The sequence below is a fragment of the Bombina bombina genome, chromosome 5 (genome assembly GCF_027579735.1).
Source record: "Bombina bombina isolate aBomBom1 chromosome 5, aBomBom1.pri, whole genome shotgun sequence".
NCBI lineage: Eukaryota > Metazoa > Chordata > Amphibia > Anura > Bombinatoridae > Bombina > Bombina bombina.
Genome location: NC_069503.1, coordinates 802256802 through 802274365, shown reverse-complemented (window position 1 = coordinate 802274365; position 17564 = coordinate 802256802). Strand labels below are relative to the sequence as shown.

Sequence of the window (17564 nt, the reverse complement as noted above, 5' to 3'; positions counted from 1 at the left end):
TATTTCATAAAAATTGCTCAACGTTCAGAGCTAAATTACAATGCCCAGAGCTTAAACTTCAACCTTCTTTCTCCTTGAGGGTACCCTTGCTATATATATGTCCCTGTTTGGCTTTAACTGATAACAGCTGCAAAACATTGCACTCTATACTAAAATTAAAGCCGGTATTAGCTTTCTTGTCTTGAGAGCTTACATCTAGATTGGCTCCTCTAAATAAGGAAAATGGTGGGTGCAGTTTGGCTATTGATAAATAATTCAAGTAAAAAGTATGTTAATGTTTTAAAAATGTAGACTTGACTGATTTGTTATTCTGAAGCAACACAACAGAAGTGTCTTGTAATTACAAGGCGTTTAATGCCTTTTTAATGCCTGTTTTAAAGAAAATGCTGAAAGGGTGTTCTTAACCCTTTAAGGACACAGCTTTCAGTTTGCTCAATTGTTTTATGACGGAAAAATTCTGTCATATGTCCTTAAGAGGTTAAATACACAGCATGGTTTGTGGTACATTTTAGTTTATACTTGGTATGAATCAAAGTATTATAAATGTTCATATATGTAAGTCGGGGGTTGACTAAGTTGGGAACCGGCACCTTTTAGAATATAGATAAATATATTTGTGTGTGTTAATCATAATAAAAGCACTGGAAGTAAAATTCCACTAGTTGGAATTTATCAAACCCTGACACAATCTTTTTGTTGGTTTAAAGGGCCATGATACCCAAAGGTTGAAACACTTGAAAGTGATGCAGCATAGCTGTAAAAAGCTGACTAGAAAATATCACCTGAACATCTCTATGTAAAAAAGAAAGGTATTTTACCTCAAAATGTCCTAAGTATTCACACCCCATTGTAAAGGACTTTAAGCAGCAAATCAGTATACCTGTCCCAGGACCCGCAAGGAATTGAGCCTCATGCACACCCATGTTATTTCTCTATTCAGTTTAAGGAAGTTTACTATGAAATCTCATAAGATCACAGTTAGAGTTCATGACCTCAGCACTGTTGATGCTGATTGGCTGCAGTTCATTTCTTCATTATTTTTTTTGTACCTGCCGCTGGACAGCAGCTGAAGTATAACTTTTTACACAGGACTTACTCTGGTGAGCTAAGGAAATTTGTGAGGTAAAATATCTTCCCTTTTTACATAGGGATGTTCAGTTTATACTTTAAAGTCAGCTTTGTACAGTTATACTGCATCAATTTCAAGTGGTTTAGCATATGAGTATTATGTCCCTTTAATCAAGAATGTATCAACAGCAGTTTTATTATAATTACCAGTATTCTTGTCTTTCAATTTATTTGGTCATTTATTTATGTGTTTGTATTTTCAGAGACCTTTTTGGAAATTGAAAATCCAGGTGATGAGGAAGTCAAATGGCTTATATCATCCTTTGCCCCTCCTTATGTAAAGGTATGTTTAAGTAAACATCATTTGCTTTTTGATATTATTACTTCTAGTTTAAACATAGCCGGTGGTCTCAATAACTATAGCATCAAAGTTTGCCTGTCATTTATATATTAAAAAAATTGTGCTGTTTTATCTGCTTTAATGTTTGTATCAAGATGCAGAGGCATTGTCCATATTTATTCAGCTATGTGATGAAAGGATCATAGATATTAAAGGCAAAGAGTATGGAAAAGGGAATGAGTCAGAGAGGTCTTTGTTGAAGACCTATTGAGGATCCTATTGCATTCTGTGGTCTGGAATAGTATTGACCCTTAGCCAATGCTAAATATATTTTAATGAATAGCTCTTCATCCATTAATTTCATTTTTCTATGTAGCTACATGTCTTTAAAAAATGTATTGATATTCCAAATACTAATATATAGTTTAGGTTTATGTTTGACAAAGGGGGAAACTCCGAAACCTTACAGTGAATTAAAATCACTTTTGATTTTGAAGACCTGAGTGTGCAGTCTCTGCTTTAGACTATATATATATATATATATATATATATATATATATATATATATATATATATATATATATATATATATATATATATATATATATATATATATATAAAATCTCACACACTGCATTAAATCACAAAATTAATTTCTTCCATCAGATGGTGAGTACCCACAAGTCATCACAATACAACCTACCAAAGCTTTAAATCCCTCCCACTTCCCCTTAATCCTCTCATTTATTTTTCCTCCTGGATAGAGTGAGGCTAAAGTTTGAATTACTGATCAGTGATCTACTCATCATTGATATTTTTTCCTACTAATCTGAGACCCATTTCCTCCTCACATTGCCCTTGGAAGACCGCGTTTTCAGCAAGGCAATGAAGGATCTTTTCTCATTGGGAAATATCACAGGCCTCCCAGGTGAAATGTGAGTCAATCCAGCAATCCCCTAGTCTATAGCCTGCTGCTCCTTGTTGGATGCACAGTGCTCCCCGTGTAGCCACCAATCTCCTTGGTTGCAAAATGCTGTTAATTGTGTTATCTCCTTGGCATCATTCTAGAGCTGTCTAGGATAGTCTTGTCTACTAAAAGCAAGTTGCTGCAACTAAGGTAAGCACAGTAGACAAAAGGTACTGTAAGCAGGAGCATATTTTGGCCTAGGCAAAGAAGACACTTAACTAGGGCAGCAGATTGGAGGGAGGGGGACAGCACAGTTTTTGTGGCTATATTTATAAGAAGCTTACAGTTATTTTAGAAGTATTATACAGGTATATAATGGGAGATTTTGTTCAAGGAGCTTACATTCTAGGGGTTAGTAATATGAGACTTCCAATGGAGCTTACAGTTTAGAGTTAACTGAACCTTTTTTATTCAGCTAGCCTTTAGTTTTGTTGGCTTTCAGCACTTAGTGTGTATATATATATATATATATATATATATATATATATATATATATATATATATACAGGGAGTGCAGAATTATTAGGCAAATGAGTATTTTGACCACATCATCCTCTTTATGCATGTTGTCTTACTCCAAGCTGTATAGGCTCGAAAGCCTATTACCAATTAAGCATATTAGGTGATGTGCATCTCTGTAATGAGAAGGGGTGTGGTCTAATGACATCAACACCCTATATCAGGTGTGCATAATTATTAGGCAACTTCCTTTCCTTTGGCAAAATGGGTCAAAAGAAGGACTTGACAGGCTCAGAAAAGTCAAAAATAGTGAGATATCTTGCAGAGGGATGCAGCACTCTTAAAATTGCAAAGCTTCTGAAGCGTGATCATCGAACAATCAAGCGTTTCATTCAAAATAGTCAACAGGGTCGCAAGAAGCGTGTGGAAAAACCAAGGCGCAAAATAACTGCCCATGAACTGAGAAAAGTCAAGCGTGCAGCTGCCAAGATGCCACTTGCCACCAGTTTGGCCATATTTTCAGAGCTGCAACATCACTGGAGTGCCCAAAAGCACAAGGTGTGCAATACTCAGAGACATGGCCAAGGTAAGAAAGGCTGAAAGACGACCACCACTGAACAAGACACACAAGCTGAAACGTCAAGACTGGGCCAAGAAATATCTCAAGACTGATTTTTCTAAGGTTTTATGGACTGATGAAATGAGAGTGAGTCTTGATGGGCCAGATGGATGGGCCCGTGGCTGGATTGGTAAAGGGCAGAGAGCTCCAGTCCGACTCAGACACCAGCAAGGTGGAGGTGGAGTACTGGTTTGGGCTGGTATCATCAAAGATGAGCTTGTGGGGCCTTTTCGGGTTGAGGATGGAGTCAAGCTCAACTCCCAGTCCTACTGCCAGTTTCTGGAAGACACCTTCTTCAAGCAGTGGTACAGGAAGTAGTCTGCATTCTTCAAGAAAAACATGATTTTCATGCAGGACAATGCTCCATCACACGCGTCCAAGTACTCCACAGCGTGGCTGGCAAGAAAGGGTATAAAAGAAGAAAATCTAATGACATGGCCTCCTTGTTCACCTGATCTGAACCCCATTGAGAACCTGTGGTCCATCATCAAATGTGAGATTTACAAGGAGGGAAAACAGTACACCTCTCTGAACAGTGTCTGGGAGGCTGTGGTTGCTGCTGCACGCAATGTTGATGGTGAACAGATCAAAACACTGACAGAATCCATGGATGGCAGGCTTTTGAGTGTCCTTGCAAAGAAAGGTGGCTATATTGGTCACTGATTTGTTTTTGTTTTGTTTTTGAATGTCAGAAATGTATATTTGTGAATGTTGAGATGTTATATTGGTTTCACTGGTAAAAATAAATAATTGAAATGGGTATATATTTGTTTTTTGTTAAGTTGCCTAATAATTATGCACAGTAATAGTCACCTGCACACACAGATATCCCCCTAAAATAGCTATAACTAAAAACAAACTAAAAACTACTTCCAAAACTATTCAGCTTTGATATTAATGAGTTTTTTGGGTTCATTGAGAACATGGTTGTTGTTCAATAATAAAATTAATCCTCAAAAATACAACTTGCCTAATAATTCTGCACTCCCTGTGTATATATATATATATATATATATATACACACAGTATATACATATATACTGCAGCAATAGATATGTGTGTGGGTGTGTGTGCATTACAGTGTGTATGTCTAACTCTGTGTGTGTGTTTTGCAAGCCCTGGTGAACATTTACTTGAGAAATGCCATGAAAAGAAAAAATCATGTTACTCAAGCAAAAAATAAATATGTGAAGAACATTGGAAGTTACATTTCTCCAACATTGGTGTGTCCGGTCCACGGCGTCATCCATAACTTGTGGGAATATTCTCTTCCCCAACAGGAAATGGCAAAGAGCACAGCAAAAGCTGTCCATATAGTCCCTCCCAGGCTCCGCCCCCCCCCGTTCATTCTCTTTGCCGCTCTAACAAGTAGCATCTCCACGGAGATGGTGAAGAGTATGTGGAATTCATTACAACAGTGCATGCTCAAGCAGTGGAATGGGGACTATACAGACTTGTCTCCAATGATTCAAGTAGATCAGATGACCAGAGACTCACTCCGTTGGTGGCTGACCCAGGATCACCTATCCCAGGGAATGAGCTTCCGCAGACCAGAGTGGGTCATCGTCACGACCGACGCCAGTCTATTAGGCTGGGGCGCGGTCTGGGATTCCCTGAAAGCTCAGGGTCTATGGTCTCGGGAAGAGTCTCTTCTCCCGATAAACATTCTGGAACTGAGAGCGATATTCAATGCTCTCCGGGCTTGGCCTCAACTAGCGAAGGCCAGATTCATAAGATTCCAGTCAGACAACATGACTGTTGCTTACATTTACCATCAGGGGGGAACAAGGAGTTCTCTGGCGATGAGAGAGGTGACCAAAATCATCAAATGGGCGGAGGATCACTCCTGCCACCTATCTGCAATCCACATCCCAGGAGTAGACAACTGGGAGGCGGATTATCTGAGTCGTCAGACTTTCCATCCGGGGGAGTGGGAACTTCACCCGGAGGTGTTTGCCCAGTTGACTCAATTATGGGGTATTCCAGACATGGATCTGATGGCATCTCGTCAGAACTTCAAGGTTCCCTGCTACGGGTCCAGATCCAGGGATCCCAAGGCGACTCTAGTGGATGCATTAGTGGCGCCTTGGTCCTTCAACCTAGCTTATGCGTTTCCGCCGTTCCCTCTCCTTCCCAGGCTGGTAGCCAGGATCAAACAGGAGAAGGCCTCGGTGATTCTGATAGCTCCTGCGTGGCCATGCAGTACTTGGTATACAGACCTGGTGAATATGTCATCGGCTCCACCATGGAAGCTACCTTTGAGACAGGATCTTCTAGTGCAAGGTCCATTCGAACATCCAAATCTAGTTTCTCTCCAGCTGACTGCTTGGAAATTGAACGCTTGATTTTATCCAAGCGCGGGTTTTCGGATTCAGTGATAGATACTTTGGTCCAAGCCAGAAAACCTGTGACTAGAAAGATTTACCATAAAATATGGAATAGATATATCTGTTGGTGTGAATCCAATGGATTCTCATGGAGTAAGATTAAAATTCCCAGGATCCTCTCCTTTCTCCAAGAAGGTTTGGATAAGGGATTGTCAGCGAGTTCTCTAAAAGGACAGATTTCTGCTCTATCTGTCTTGTTACACAAACGACTGGCAGCTGTGCCAGATGTTCAAGCTTTTGTACAGGCTTTGATCAGGATCAAGCCTGTTTACAGACCTTTGACTCCTCCCTGGAGTCTAAATTTAGTTCTTTCAGTTCTTCAAGGGGTTCCGTTTGAACCCTTACATTCCATAGATATCAAGTTATTATCTTGGAAAGTTCTATTTTTGGTTGCTATTTCTTCTGCTAGAAGAGTTTCTGAATTATCTGCTTTGCAGTGTGACCATCCTTATCTGGTGTTCCATTCAGATAAGGTTGTTATGCGTACCAAGCCTGGTTTTCTTCCAAAAGTTGTTTCCAACAAGAATATTAACCAGGAAATAGTTGTTCCTTCTTTGTGTCCGAAACCAGTTTCAAAGAAGGAACGTTTGTTACACAATTTAGATGTAGTCCGTGCTTTAAAGTTCTATTTAGAAGCGACAAAGGATTTCAGACAAACTTCTTCTCTGTTTGTCGTTTATTCTGGCAAGAGGAGAGGTCAAAAGGCTACTGCTACCTCTCTTTCCTTCTGGCTGAAAAGCATCATCCGATTGGCTTACGAGACTGCCGGACGGCAGCCTCCTGAACGAATCACAGCTCACTCTACTAGGGCTGTGGCTTCCACATGGGCCTTCAAGAACGAGGCTTCTGTTGATCAGATATGTAAGGCAGCGACTTGGTCTTCTCTGCACACTTTTGCCAAATTCTACAAATTTGATACTTTTGCTTCCTCGGAGGCTATTTTTGGGAGAAAGGTTTTGCAAGCCGTGGTGCCTTCTGTTTAGGTAACCTGATTTGCTCCCTCCCTTCATCCGTGTCCTAAAGCTTTGGTATTGGTTCCCACAAGTTATGGATGACGCCGTGGACCGGACACACCAATGTTGGAGAAAACAGAATTTATGCTTACCTGATAAATTACTTTCTCCAACGGTGTGTCCGGTCCACGGCCCGCCCTGGTTTTTTAATCAGGTTTGAAAAATTTCTTTCTTTATACACTACAGTCACCACGGCACCCTATAGTTTCTCCTTTTTTTCTCCTATCCGTCGGTCGAATGATTGGGGGGGCGGAGCCTGGGAGGGACTATATGGACAGCTTTTGCTGTGCTCTTTGCCATTTCCTGTTGGGGAAGAGAATATTCCCACAAGTTATGGATGACGCCGTGGACCGGACACACCGTTGGATAAAGTAATTTATCAGGTAAGCATAAATTCTGTTTTTTTACAGTAAAACACGTTAACTATTACAATGTATTAAATGTTTTATGTTTTTTATTTTTGGCACTGAAAACTTATTGGTTTTATGCTTGAGGGTTATATTGTGTGTGTATTTTTACTTTAGTGCAAAACTGCATTTCCATGCGGTGTTATTTGGGCCTACTCCGACTTTTGACCTTTAAGGGGCAGAGCCTATTTTGGCACAATTTCTTCAGGCTTAGCAGAGGCAAACAGTAACTCGGTGGCTCCTGGACTGTGTAGCTGGTCTGAAGGGTTGGAAACTTGATTCAAAGTACCCTGGGGGCAGGTAGGCGGTGCAGAGTGTATTTTTATCTATCTTTTGACTACATGTTGTTATAAGTACTTCTAAAGCCTTATTTCTGCCCTTGCTTCTGGGTGCAGTAATTTTTGGATTAACCAATGGTATTAAGTTAAATTTGGGAATAATTTAACGTTTTTTGTGCATTTTGGAAAAATTGTTCACTTTTTCTTTTCTTAAAGGCACAGTACCCATTTTTTCTAATGTTTATTTTATGCTATAAATAAGTGTTTTAACGACTTTTGTGGTATTACTAGTCTGTTCAACATGTCTGACATTGAGGTTTCTCATTGTTCTATGTGTTTAGAAGCTATTGTGCAACCCCCTCTAACATTGTGTAACTTTTGTGCTGAAAGGCCTTTACAATGTAAAAAGCATATTTTAAATAAAGTAAGTGTGCCTAGGGATGATTCTCAGTCTGAAGAGAATCAGGATATGCCATCCAATTCTCCCCAAGTGTCACAACCTTTTATGCCCACACAAGCGACGCCTAGTACTTCTAGTGCGTCTGATTCCTTTACTCTGCAGGAGATGGCTGCAGTTATGTTAACTACCCTTACAGAGGTATTGTCTAAATTACCAGTGTTACAGGGTAACACAGTAGGTCAGGTATTAATGTAAATACTGAATCCTCTGATGCTTTATTAGCTTTTTCCGATGTTCCCTCACAGTGCTCTGAGTTGGGGATTAGGGAATTACTGCCTGAGGGTGAAATTTCTGATTCAGGGAATTTTTTGCCTCAGACATATTCGGATGCTATGTCATTTAAATTTAAGCTTGAACACCTCTGCCTGTTGCTTAGGGAGGTTTTAGCAACTCTGGATGATTGTGATCCTATTGTGATTCCTCCAGAGAAATTGTGTAAAATGGATAAATATTTGGAAGGTCCTACTTGCACTGATGTTTTTCTGGTTCCTACGAGAATTTCGGAAATTATTAGTAAGGAATGGGATAGACCAGGTATACCGTTTTCTCCATCTCCTAATTTTAAGAAAATGTTTCCTTTATCAGATACCATTCGGGACTCATGGCAAGCGGTCCCTAAGGTAGAGTGAGCTATATCTTCCCTAGCTAAGCGTACTATTATACCCATTGAGGATAGTTGTGCTTTCAAGGATCCTATGGAAAAGAAATTAGAGGGTCTACTAAAGAAATTATTTGTTAATCAGGGATTTCTTTTACAACCTACGGCTTGCATTGTTCCAGTAACTACTGCAGCAGCTTTTTGGTTTGAGGCTCTAGAAGAGTCTCTTAAGGTTGAGACTCCATTAGATGACATTCTAGATAGAATTAAGGCTCTTAAGCTAGCTAATTCTTTTATTACTGATGCCGCTTTTCAAATTGCTAAATTAGCGGCAAAAAATGCAGGATTTGCTATTTTAGCACATAGAGCATTGTGGCTCAAATCTTGGTCTGCTGATGTGTCATCAAAACATAAGCTTTTAGCTATTCCCTTTAAAGGTAAGACCCTTTTTGGGCCAGAATTGAAGGAGATCATTTCTGATATTACAGGAGGTAAGGGCCATGCCCTACCTCAGGATAGGTCGGTTAAAATGAGGGGTAAACTTAATAATTTTCGTTCCTTTCGGAACTTTAAAGGAGGGACCCCCCGCTTGTTCTTCTTCCACAAAGCAGCATGAAGGGGTGGTCCCCGATCCGGGACCGGATCTAGTAGGGGGCAGACTTTCTTTCTTTGCTCAGGCTTGGACAAGTGATGTTCAGGATTCCTGGGCACTAGAAATAGTGACCCACGGTTATCAATTGGAATTCAAGGATTTTCTCCCAAAAGGGAGATTTCATCTTTTAAAATTATCTGCAAACCAGATGATGAGAGAGGCTTTCTTACGCTGTGTAAAAGACCTTTCTTTCATGTAATTGGCAAGAGTCCATGAGCTAGTGACATATGGGATATACAATCCTACCAGGAGGGGCAAAGTTTCCCAAACCTCAAAATGCCTATAAATACACCCCTCACCACACCCACAATTCAGTTTTACAAACTTTGCCTCCTATGGAGGTGGTGAAGTAAGTTTGTGCTAAGATTTCTACGTTGATATGCGCTTCTCAGCATTGTTGAAGCCCGATTCCTCTCAGAGTACAGCGAATGTCAGAGGGCCGTGAAGGGAGTATCACTTATTTGAATACGATGATCTCCCTAACGGGGGTCTATTTCATAGGTTCTCTGTTATCGGTCGTAGAGATTCATCTCCTACCTCCCTTTTCAGATTGACGATATACTCTCAATTTACCATTAGCTCTACTAATAACCGTTTTAGTACTGGTTTGGCTATCTACTATATGTGGATGGGTGTCTTATGGTAAGTATGTTTTCATTACTTAAGACACTCTCAGCTATGGTTTGGCACTTTATGCATTTATATAAAGTTCTAAATATATGTATTGTACTTCTATTTGCCACGAGTCAGGTTCATGTATTTCCTTCTGCAGACTGTCAGTTTCATATTTGGGAATGTAAACATTTTTAAGAAATGTATTTCTTACCTGGGGTTTAGTCTTTTTTCAATTGACTACTTCTTGCAGTTGCGGGTATTAGGCCCGCGGGTGCGTCAAATGCTAAACTTTATTGCGTCATTCTTGGCGCGAAAAAAATTTTGGCGCGAAAAAGTACGTTTATGATGCAACTTCGTCATTTCCGGCGTCATACGTGACGCCGAGACCTTTCACACAGCGGCGTCATTGGTGACGCAAGTGTGTCATTTCCTGTCATTTTTGCCGCCAAAAAAAGAGTTTACGTTACGTTGTGCGTCATACTTTGCGCCAAACTTTTTTCATTATTTCAATACCCCTTGTTTGTTTGCCTCTTGCTTTTTGCTTTCAGAGGCCTATGCTATTGCATTTTTTCCCATTCCTGAAACTGTCATATAAGGAAATAGATAATTTTGCTTTATATGTTGTTTTCTCTTACATTGGTGTATCCAGTCCACGGATTCATCCTTACTTGTGGGATATTCTCAATCCCTACAGGAAGTGGCAAAGAGAGCACACAGCAGAGCTGTCCATATAGTTCCCCTCAGGCTCCGCCCCCCCCAGTCATTCTCTTTGCTGCTCTAACAAGTAGCATCTCCATGGGAGTGTAAAGGGAATGTGGTGTTAGTTTGTAGTTTTTTATTTCTTCAAGTATTTAAAAATTCTAAACAAATTCCTCAGAGTTCCATCATTCAAAATGGAAACCATTCGGACAATCTTACCATTGATCCAGGAAGATCAATATATGACTACCGTGGATTTAAAGGATGCGTACCTACATATTCTTATCCACAAAGATCACCATCAGTTCCTAAGGTTCGCCTTTCTGGACAAGAATTTTCACAAAGGTGCTAGGGTCCATTCTAGCGATACTAAGACCGCGGGGCATTGCAGTAGCACCTTATCTGGACGACATATTAATTCTGGCGTCGTCTTTTCAAAGAGCCAAGGCTCATACAGAAATAGTTCTGGCCTTTCTAAGGTCTCACGGGTGGAAGGTGAACGTCGAAAAAAGTTCTCTGTCCCCGCTCACAAGGGTACCCTTCCTGGGAACGCTAATAGACTCGGTAGAGATGAGAATATTTCTGACGGAGGTCAGGAAGTTAAAACTTTTAACAACTTGCCGAGTTCTTTATTCTGTTCCTCGGCCTTCTGTGGCTCAGTGCATGGAGGTAATCGGGTTAATGGTTGCGGCAATGGACGTTGTTCCCTTTGCCAGAATTCATCTCAGACCACTGCAGCTGTGCATGCTCAAACTGTGGAATGGGGATTATGCGGATTTTCTCCTTAGATACAAATGGACGAGAAAACCAGAGATTATCTTCTCTGGTGATTGTCTCAGGTTCACCTGTCTCAGGGAATGTGCTTCCGCAGACCAGAGTGGATCATTGTCACGACCGATTCCAGTCTGTTAGGCTGGGGTGCGGTCTGGGACTCCCTGAAAGCTCAGGGCCTATGGTCTCGGGAAGAGTCTCTTCTCCCGATAAACATTTTGGAACTGAGAGCGATATTCAACACGCTCCAGACATAGCCTCAACTAGCGGAGGCCAGGTTCATCAGGTTTCAGTCGGACAACATCACGACTGTAGCGTACATCAATCATCAGGGAGGAACGAAGAGTTCCCTAGCGATGAAGGAAGTATCCAAGATCATCAAATGGGCGGAGGATCACTCCTGCCACCTATCTGCAATTCACATCCCAGGAATAGACAACTGGGAGGCGGATTTTCTGAGTCGTCAGACCTTTCACCCGGGGGAGTGGGAACTCCTTCCGGAGGTTTTTGCTCAGCTTACCCAGCTATGGGGTATTCCAGAGTTGGATCTGATGGCGTCCCGTCAGAATTCCAAACTTTCTCTTTACGGATCCAGGTCCAGGGACCCCAAGGCGGCATTGATAGATGCTCTAGTAGCGCCTTGGTCCTTCAATCTGGCTTATGTTTTTTCCACCGTTTCCCCTTCTCCCTCGTCTGGTAGCCAGAATCAAACAGGAGAAGGCTTCGGTAATTTTGATAGCGCCTGCGTGGCCATGCAGGACTTGGTATGCAGACCTAGTGGACATGTCATCTGTTCCACCATGGACACTGCCATTGAGGCAGGATCTTCTAATTCAAGGTCCATTCAAGCATCCAAATCTAGTTCTCTGCAGCTGACTGCTTGGAGATTGAACGCTTAATTCTATCTAAGCGTGGGTTCTCTGGATCAGTTATAGATACTTTGATCCAGGCTAGAAAACCTGTCACCAGGAACATTTACTATAAGATATGGCGGAAATATCTTTGTTGGTGTGAATCCAAGGGTTACTCGTGGAGTAAGATTAGGATTCCTAGGATTTTGTCATTTCTCCAAGAAGGATTGGAGAAAGGATTGTCAGCTAGTTCCTTAAAGGGACAGATATCTGCTCTATCTATTCTGTTTCACAGGCGTCTGGCGGAAGTACCAGACGTTCAAGCGTTTGCATAGGCTTTAGTCAGAATCAAGCCTGTCTATAAACCTGTGGCTCCTCCATGGAGTCTAAATTGAGTTCTTTCTGTCCTTCAAGGGGTTCCGTTTGAACCTTTACATTCCATAGATATTAAGTGATTATCTTGGAAAGTTTTGTTTTTGGTAACTATTTCTTCTGCTCGAAGAATTACAGAATTGTCTACTTTGCAGTGTAATTCACCCTATCTGGTGTTTCATGCAGATAAGGTTGTTTTGCGTTCAAAACCTGGTTTCCTTCCGAAAGTGGTTTCTAATAAGAATATTAACCAGGAAATCATTGTTCCTTCTCTGTGTCCTAATTCAGTTCTAAGAAGGAAAGGCTGTTACACAATCTTGATGTGGAACGGCTGTTACACAATCTTGATGTGGTTTGTTGTCTATTCTAGTAAGAGGAGAGGTCAAAAAGCTATCGCTTCCTCTTTCCTTTTGGCTGAAAAGCATTATCCGACTTATGAGACTGCTGGACAGCAGCCTCCTGAACGAAATACAGCTCTTTCCACCAGAGCTGTGGCTTCCACATGGGCTTTCAAGAATGAGGCTTCTGTTGAACAGATTTGTAAAGCAGCGACTTGGTCTTCACTGCATACTTTTGCCAAATTTTACAAATTTGATACTTTTGCTTCTTTGGAGGCTATTTTTTTGGGAGAAAGGTTTTGCAAGTAGTGGTGCCTTCCGTTTAGGTTACCTGACTTGTTCCCTCCCTTCATCCGTGTCCTAAAGCTTTGGTATTGGTTCCCACAAGTAAGGATGAATCCGTGGACTGGATACACCAATGTAAGAGAAAACAGAATTTATGCTTACCTGATAAATTTCTTTCTCTTACGGTGTATCCAGTCCACGGCCCGCCCTGGCAATTAAGTCAGGTTCAAATTTATTTTTTGTAAAACTACAGTCACCACTGCACACTATGGTTCTCCTTTCTTTCATGTAATTAGCAAGAGTCCATGAGCTAGTGACGTATGGGATATACATTCCTACCAGGAGGGGCAAAGTTTCCCAAACCTCAAAATGCCTATAAATACACCCCTCACCACACCCACAATTCAGTTTTACAAACTTTGCCTCCTATGGAGGTGGTGAAGTAAGTTTGTGCTAGATTCTACGTTGATATGCGCTCCGCAGCAAGTTGGAGCCCGGTTTTCCTCTCAGCGTGCAGTGAATGTCAGAGGGATGTGAGGAGAGTATTGCCTATTTGAATGCAGTGATCTCCTTCTACGGGGTCTATTTCATAGGTTCTCTGTTATCGGTCGTAGAGATTCATCTCTTACCTCCCTTTTCAGATCGACGATATACTCTTATTTATATACCATTACCTCTGCTGATTTTCGTTTCAGTACTGGTTTGGCTTTCTACAAACATGTAGATGAGTGTCCTGGGGTAAGTAAATCTTATTTTCTGTGAAACTCTAAGCTATGGTTGGGCACTTTATTTATAAAGTTCTAAATATATGTATTCAAACATTTATTTGACTTGACTCAGAATGTTCAACATTCCTTATTTTCAGACAGTCAGTTTCATATTTGGGATAATGCATTTGAATCAATCATTTTTTCTGACCTTAAAAATTTGACTTTTTTTCCCTGTGGGCTGTTAGGCTCGCGGGGGCTGAAAATGCTTCATTTTATTGCGTCATTCTTGGCGCTGACTTTTTTGGCGCAAAAAATCTTTTCTGTTTCCGGCGTCATACGTGTCGCCGGAAGTTGCGTCATTTTTTGACGTCCTTTTGCGCCAAAGATGTCGGCGTTCCGGATGTGGCGTCATTTTTGGCGCCAAAAAGCATTTAGGCGCCAAATAATGTGGGCGTATTATTTGGCACCAAAAAATATGGGCGTCGCTTTTGTCTCCACATTATTTCAGTCTCATTTTTTCTTTGCTTCTGGTTACTAGAAGCTTGTTTATTGTCATTTTTTTCCCATTCCTGAAACTGTCATTTAAGGAATTTGATAAATTTTGCTTTATATGTTGTTTTTTCTCTTACATATTGCAAGATGTCTCACGTTGCATCTGAGTCAGAAGATACTTCAGGAAAATCGCTGTCTAGTGCTGGAACTACCAAAGCTAAGTGTATCTGCTGTAAACTTTTGGTAGCTATTCCTCCGGCTGTTGTTTGTATTAATTGTCATGACAAACTTGTTAAAGCAGATAATATTTCCTTTAGTAATGTACCATTGCCTGTTGCAGTTCCTTCAACATCTAAGGTGCAGAATGTTCCTGATAACATAAGAGATTTTGTTTCTGAATCCATCAAGAAGGCTATGTCTGTTATTTCTCCTTCTAGTAAACATAAAAAATCTTTTAAAACTTCTCTCTCTTCAGATGAATTTTTAAATGAACATCATCATTCTGATTCTGATGACTCTTCTGGTTCAGAGGATTCTGTCTCAGAGATTGATGCTGATAAATCTTCATATTTATTTAAAATGGAATTTATTCGTTCTTTACTTAAAGAAGTACTAATTGCTTTAGAAATAGAGGATTCTGGTCCTCTTGATACTAATTCTAAACGTTTAGATAAGGTATTTAAATCTCCTGTGGTTATTCCAGAAGTTTTTCCTGTTCCTAATGCTATTTCTGAAGTAATTTCCAGAGAATGGGATAAATTGGGTAATTCATTTACTCCTTCTAAACGTTTTAAGCAATTATATCCTGTGCCGTCTGACAGATTAGAATTTTGGGACAAAATCCCTAAAGTCGATGGGGCTATTTCTACCCTTGCTAAACGTACTACTATTCCTACGTCAGATGGTACTTCGTTTAAAGATCCTTTAGATAGGAAAATTGAATCCTTTCTAAGAAAAGCTTATCTGTGTTCAGGTAATCTTCTTAGACCTGCTATATCTTTGGCTGATGTTGCTGCAGCTTCAACTTTTTGGTTGGAGACTTTAGCGCAACAAGTAACAGATCATGATTCTCATAATATTATTATTCTTCTTCAGCATGCTAATAATTTTATCTGTGATGCCATTTTTGATATTATCAGAGTTGATGTCAGGTTTATGTCTCTAGCTATTTTAGCTAGAAGAGCTTTATGGCTTAAAACTTGGAATGCTGATATGGCTTCTAAATCAACTCTACTTTCCATTTCTTTCCAGGGTAACAAATTATTTGGTTCTCAGTTGGATTCCATTATCTCAACTGTTACTGGTGGGAAAGGAACTTTTTTACCACAGGATAAAAAATCTAAGGGTAAAAACAGGGCTAATAATCGTTTTCGTTCCTTTCGTTTCAACAAAGAACAAAAGCCTGATCCTTCATCCTCAGGAGCAGTTTCAGTTTGGAAACCATCTCCAGTCTGGAATAAATCCAAGCCTTCTAGAAAGGCAAAGCCTGCTTCTAAGTCCACATGAAGGTGCGGCCCTCATTCCAGCTCAGCTGGTAGGGGGCAGGTTACGTTTTTTCAAAGAAATTTGGATCAATTCTGTTCACAATCTTTGGATTCAGAACATTGTTTCAGAAGGGTACAGAATTGGTTTCAAGATGAGACCTCCTGCAAAGAGATTTTTTCTTTCCCGTGTCCCAGTAAATCCAGTGAAAGCTCAAGCATTTCTGAATTGTGTTTCAGATCTAGAGTTGGCTGGAGTAATTATGCCAGTTCCAGTTCTGGAACAGGGGATGGGGTTTTATTCAAATCTCTTCATTGTACCAAAGAAGGAGAATTCCTTCAGACCAGTTTTGGATCTAAAAATATTGAATCGTTATGTAAGGATACCAACATTCAAAATGGTAACTGTAAGGACTATCTTGCCTTTTGTTCAGCAAGGGCATTTTATGTCCACAATAGATTTACAGGATGCATATCTGCATATTCCAATTCATCCAGATCATTATCAGTTCCTGAGATTCTCTTTTCTGGACAAGCATTACCAGATTGTGGCTCTGCCGTTTGGCCTAGCTACAGCTCCAAGAATTTTTACAAAGGTTCTCAGTGTCCTTCTGTCTGTAATCAGAGAACAGGGTATTGTGGTATTTCCTTATTTGGACGATATCTTGGTACTTGCTCAGTCTTTACATTTAGCAGAATCTCATACGAATCGACTTGTGTTGTTTCTTCAAGATCATGGTTGGAGGATCAATTCACCAAAAAGTTCATTGATTCCTCAGACAAGGGTAACCTTTCTGGGTTTCCAGATAGATTCAGTGTCCATGACTCTGTCTTTAACAGACAAGAGACGTCTAAAATTGATTTCAGCTTGTCGAAACCTTCAGTCACAATCATTCCCTTCGGTAGCCTTATGCATGGAAATTCTAGGTCTTATGACTGCTGCATCGGACGCGATCCCCTTTGCTCGTTTTCACATGCGACCTCTTCAGCTCTGTATGCTGAATCAATGGTGCAAGGATTACACAAAGATATCTCAATTAATATCTTTAAAACCGATTGTACGACACTCTCTAACGTGGTGGACAGATCACCATCGTTTAATTCAGGGGGCTTCTTTTGTGCTTCCGACCTGGACTGTAATTTCAACAGATGCAAGTCTCACAGGTTGGGGAGCTGTGTGGGGATCTCTGACGGCACAAGGAGTTTGGGAATCTCAGGAGGGTGAGATTACCGATCAATATTTTGGAACTCCGTGCAATTTTCAGAGCTCTTCAGTCTTGGCCTCTTCTGAAGAGAGAATCGTTCATTTGTTTTCAGACAGACAATGTCACTACTGTGGCATACATCAATCATCAAGGAGGGACTCACAGTCCTCTGGCTATGAAAGAAGTATCTCGAATTCTGGTTTGGGCGGAATCCAGCTCCTGTCTAATCTCTGCGGTTCATATCCCAGGTATAGACAATTGGGAAGCGGATTATCTCAGTCGCCAAACGTTGCATCCGGGCGAATGGTCTCTTCACCCAGAGGTATTTCTTCAGATTGTTCAAATGTGGGAGCTTCCAGAAATAGATCTGATGGTGTCTCATCTAAACAAGAAACTTCCCAGGTATCTGTCCAGATCCCGGGATCCTCAGGCGGAAGCAGTGGATGCATTATCACTTCCTTGGAAGTATCATCCTGCTTATCTTTCCGCCTCTAGTT

The 17564-nt window shown here is 40.7% G+C and overlaps 1 protein-coding gene across 1 annotated transcript in view; it reads left to right on the top strand.

Annotated features, from left to right (window-relative positions):
* Positions 1–17564, top strand: part of CEP192 (centrosomal protein 192) — a 1162204-nt gene that overhangs the window by 1035623 nt on the left and 109017 nt on the right. Inside the window, exon 39 of the mRNA XM_053715857.1 lies at positions 1332–1411. Coding sequence (XP_053571832.1) covers positions 1332–1411 — 80 coding nt within the window. The remainder of the gene's footprint in view (positions 1–1331; positions 1412–17564) is intronic.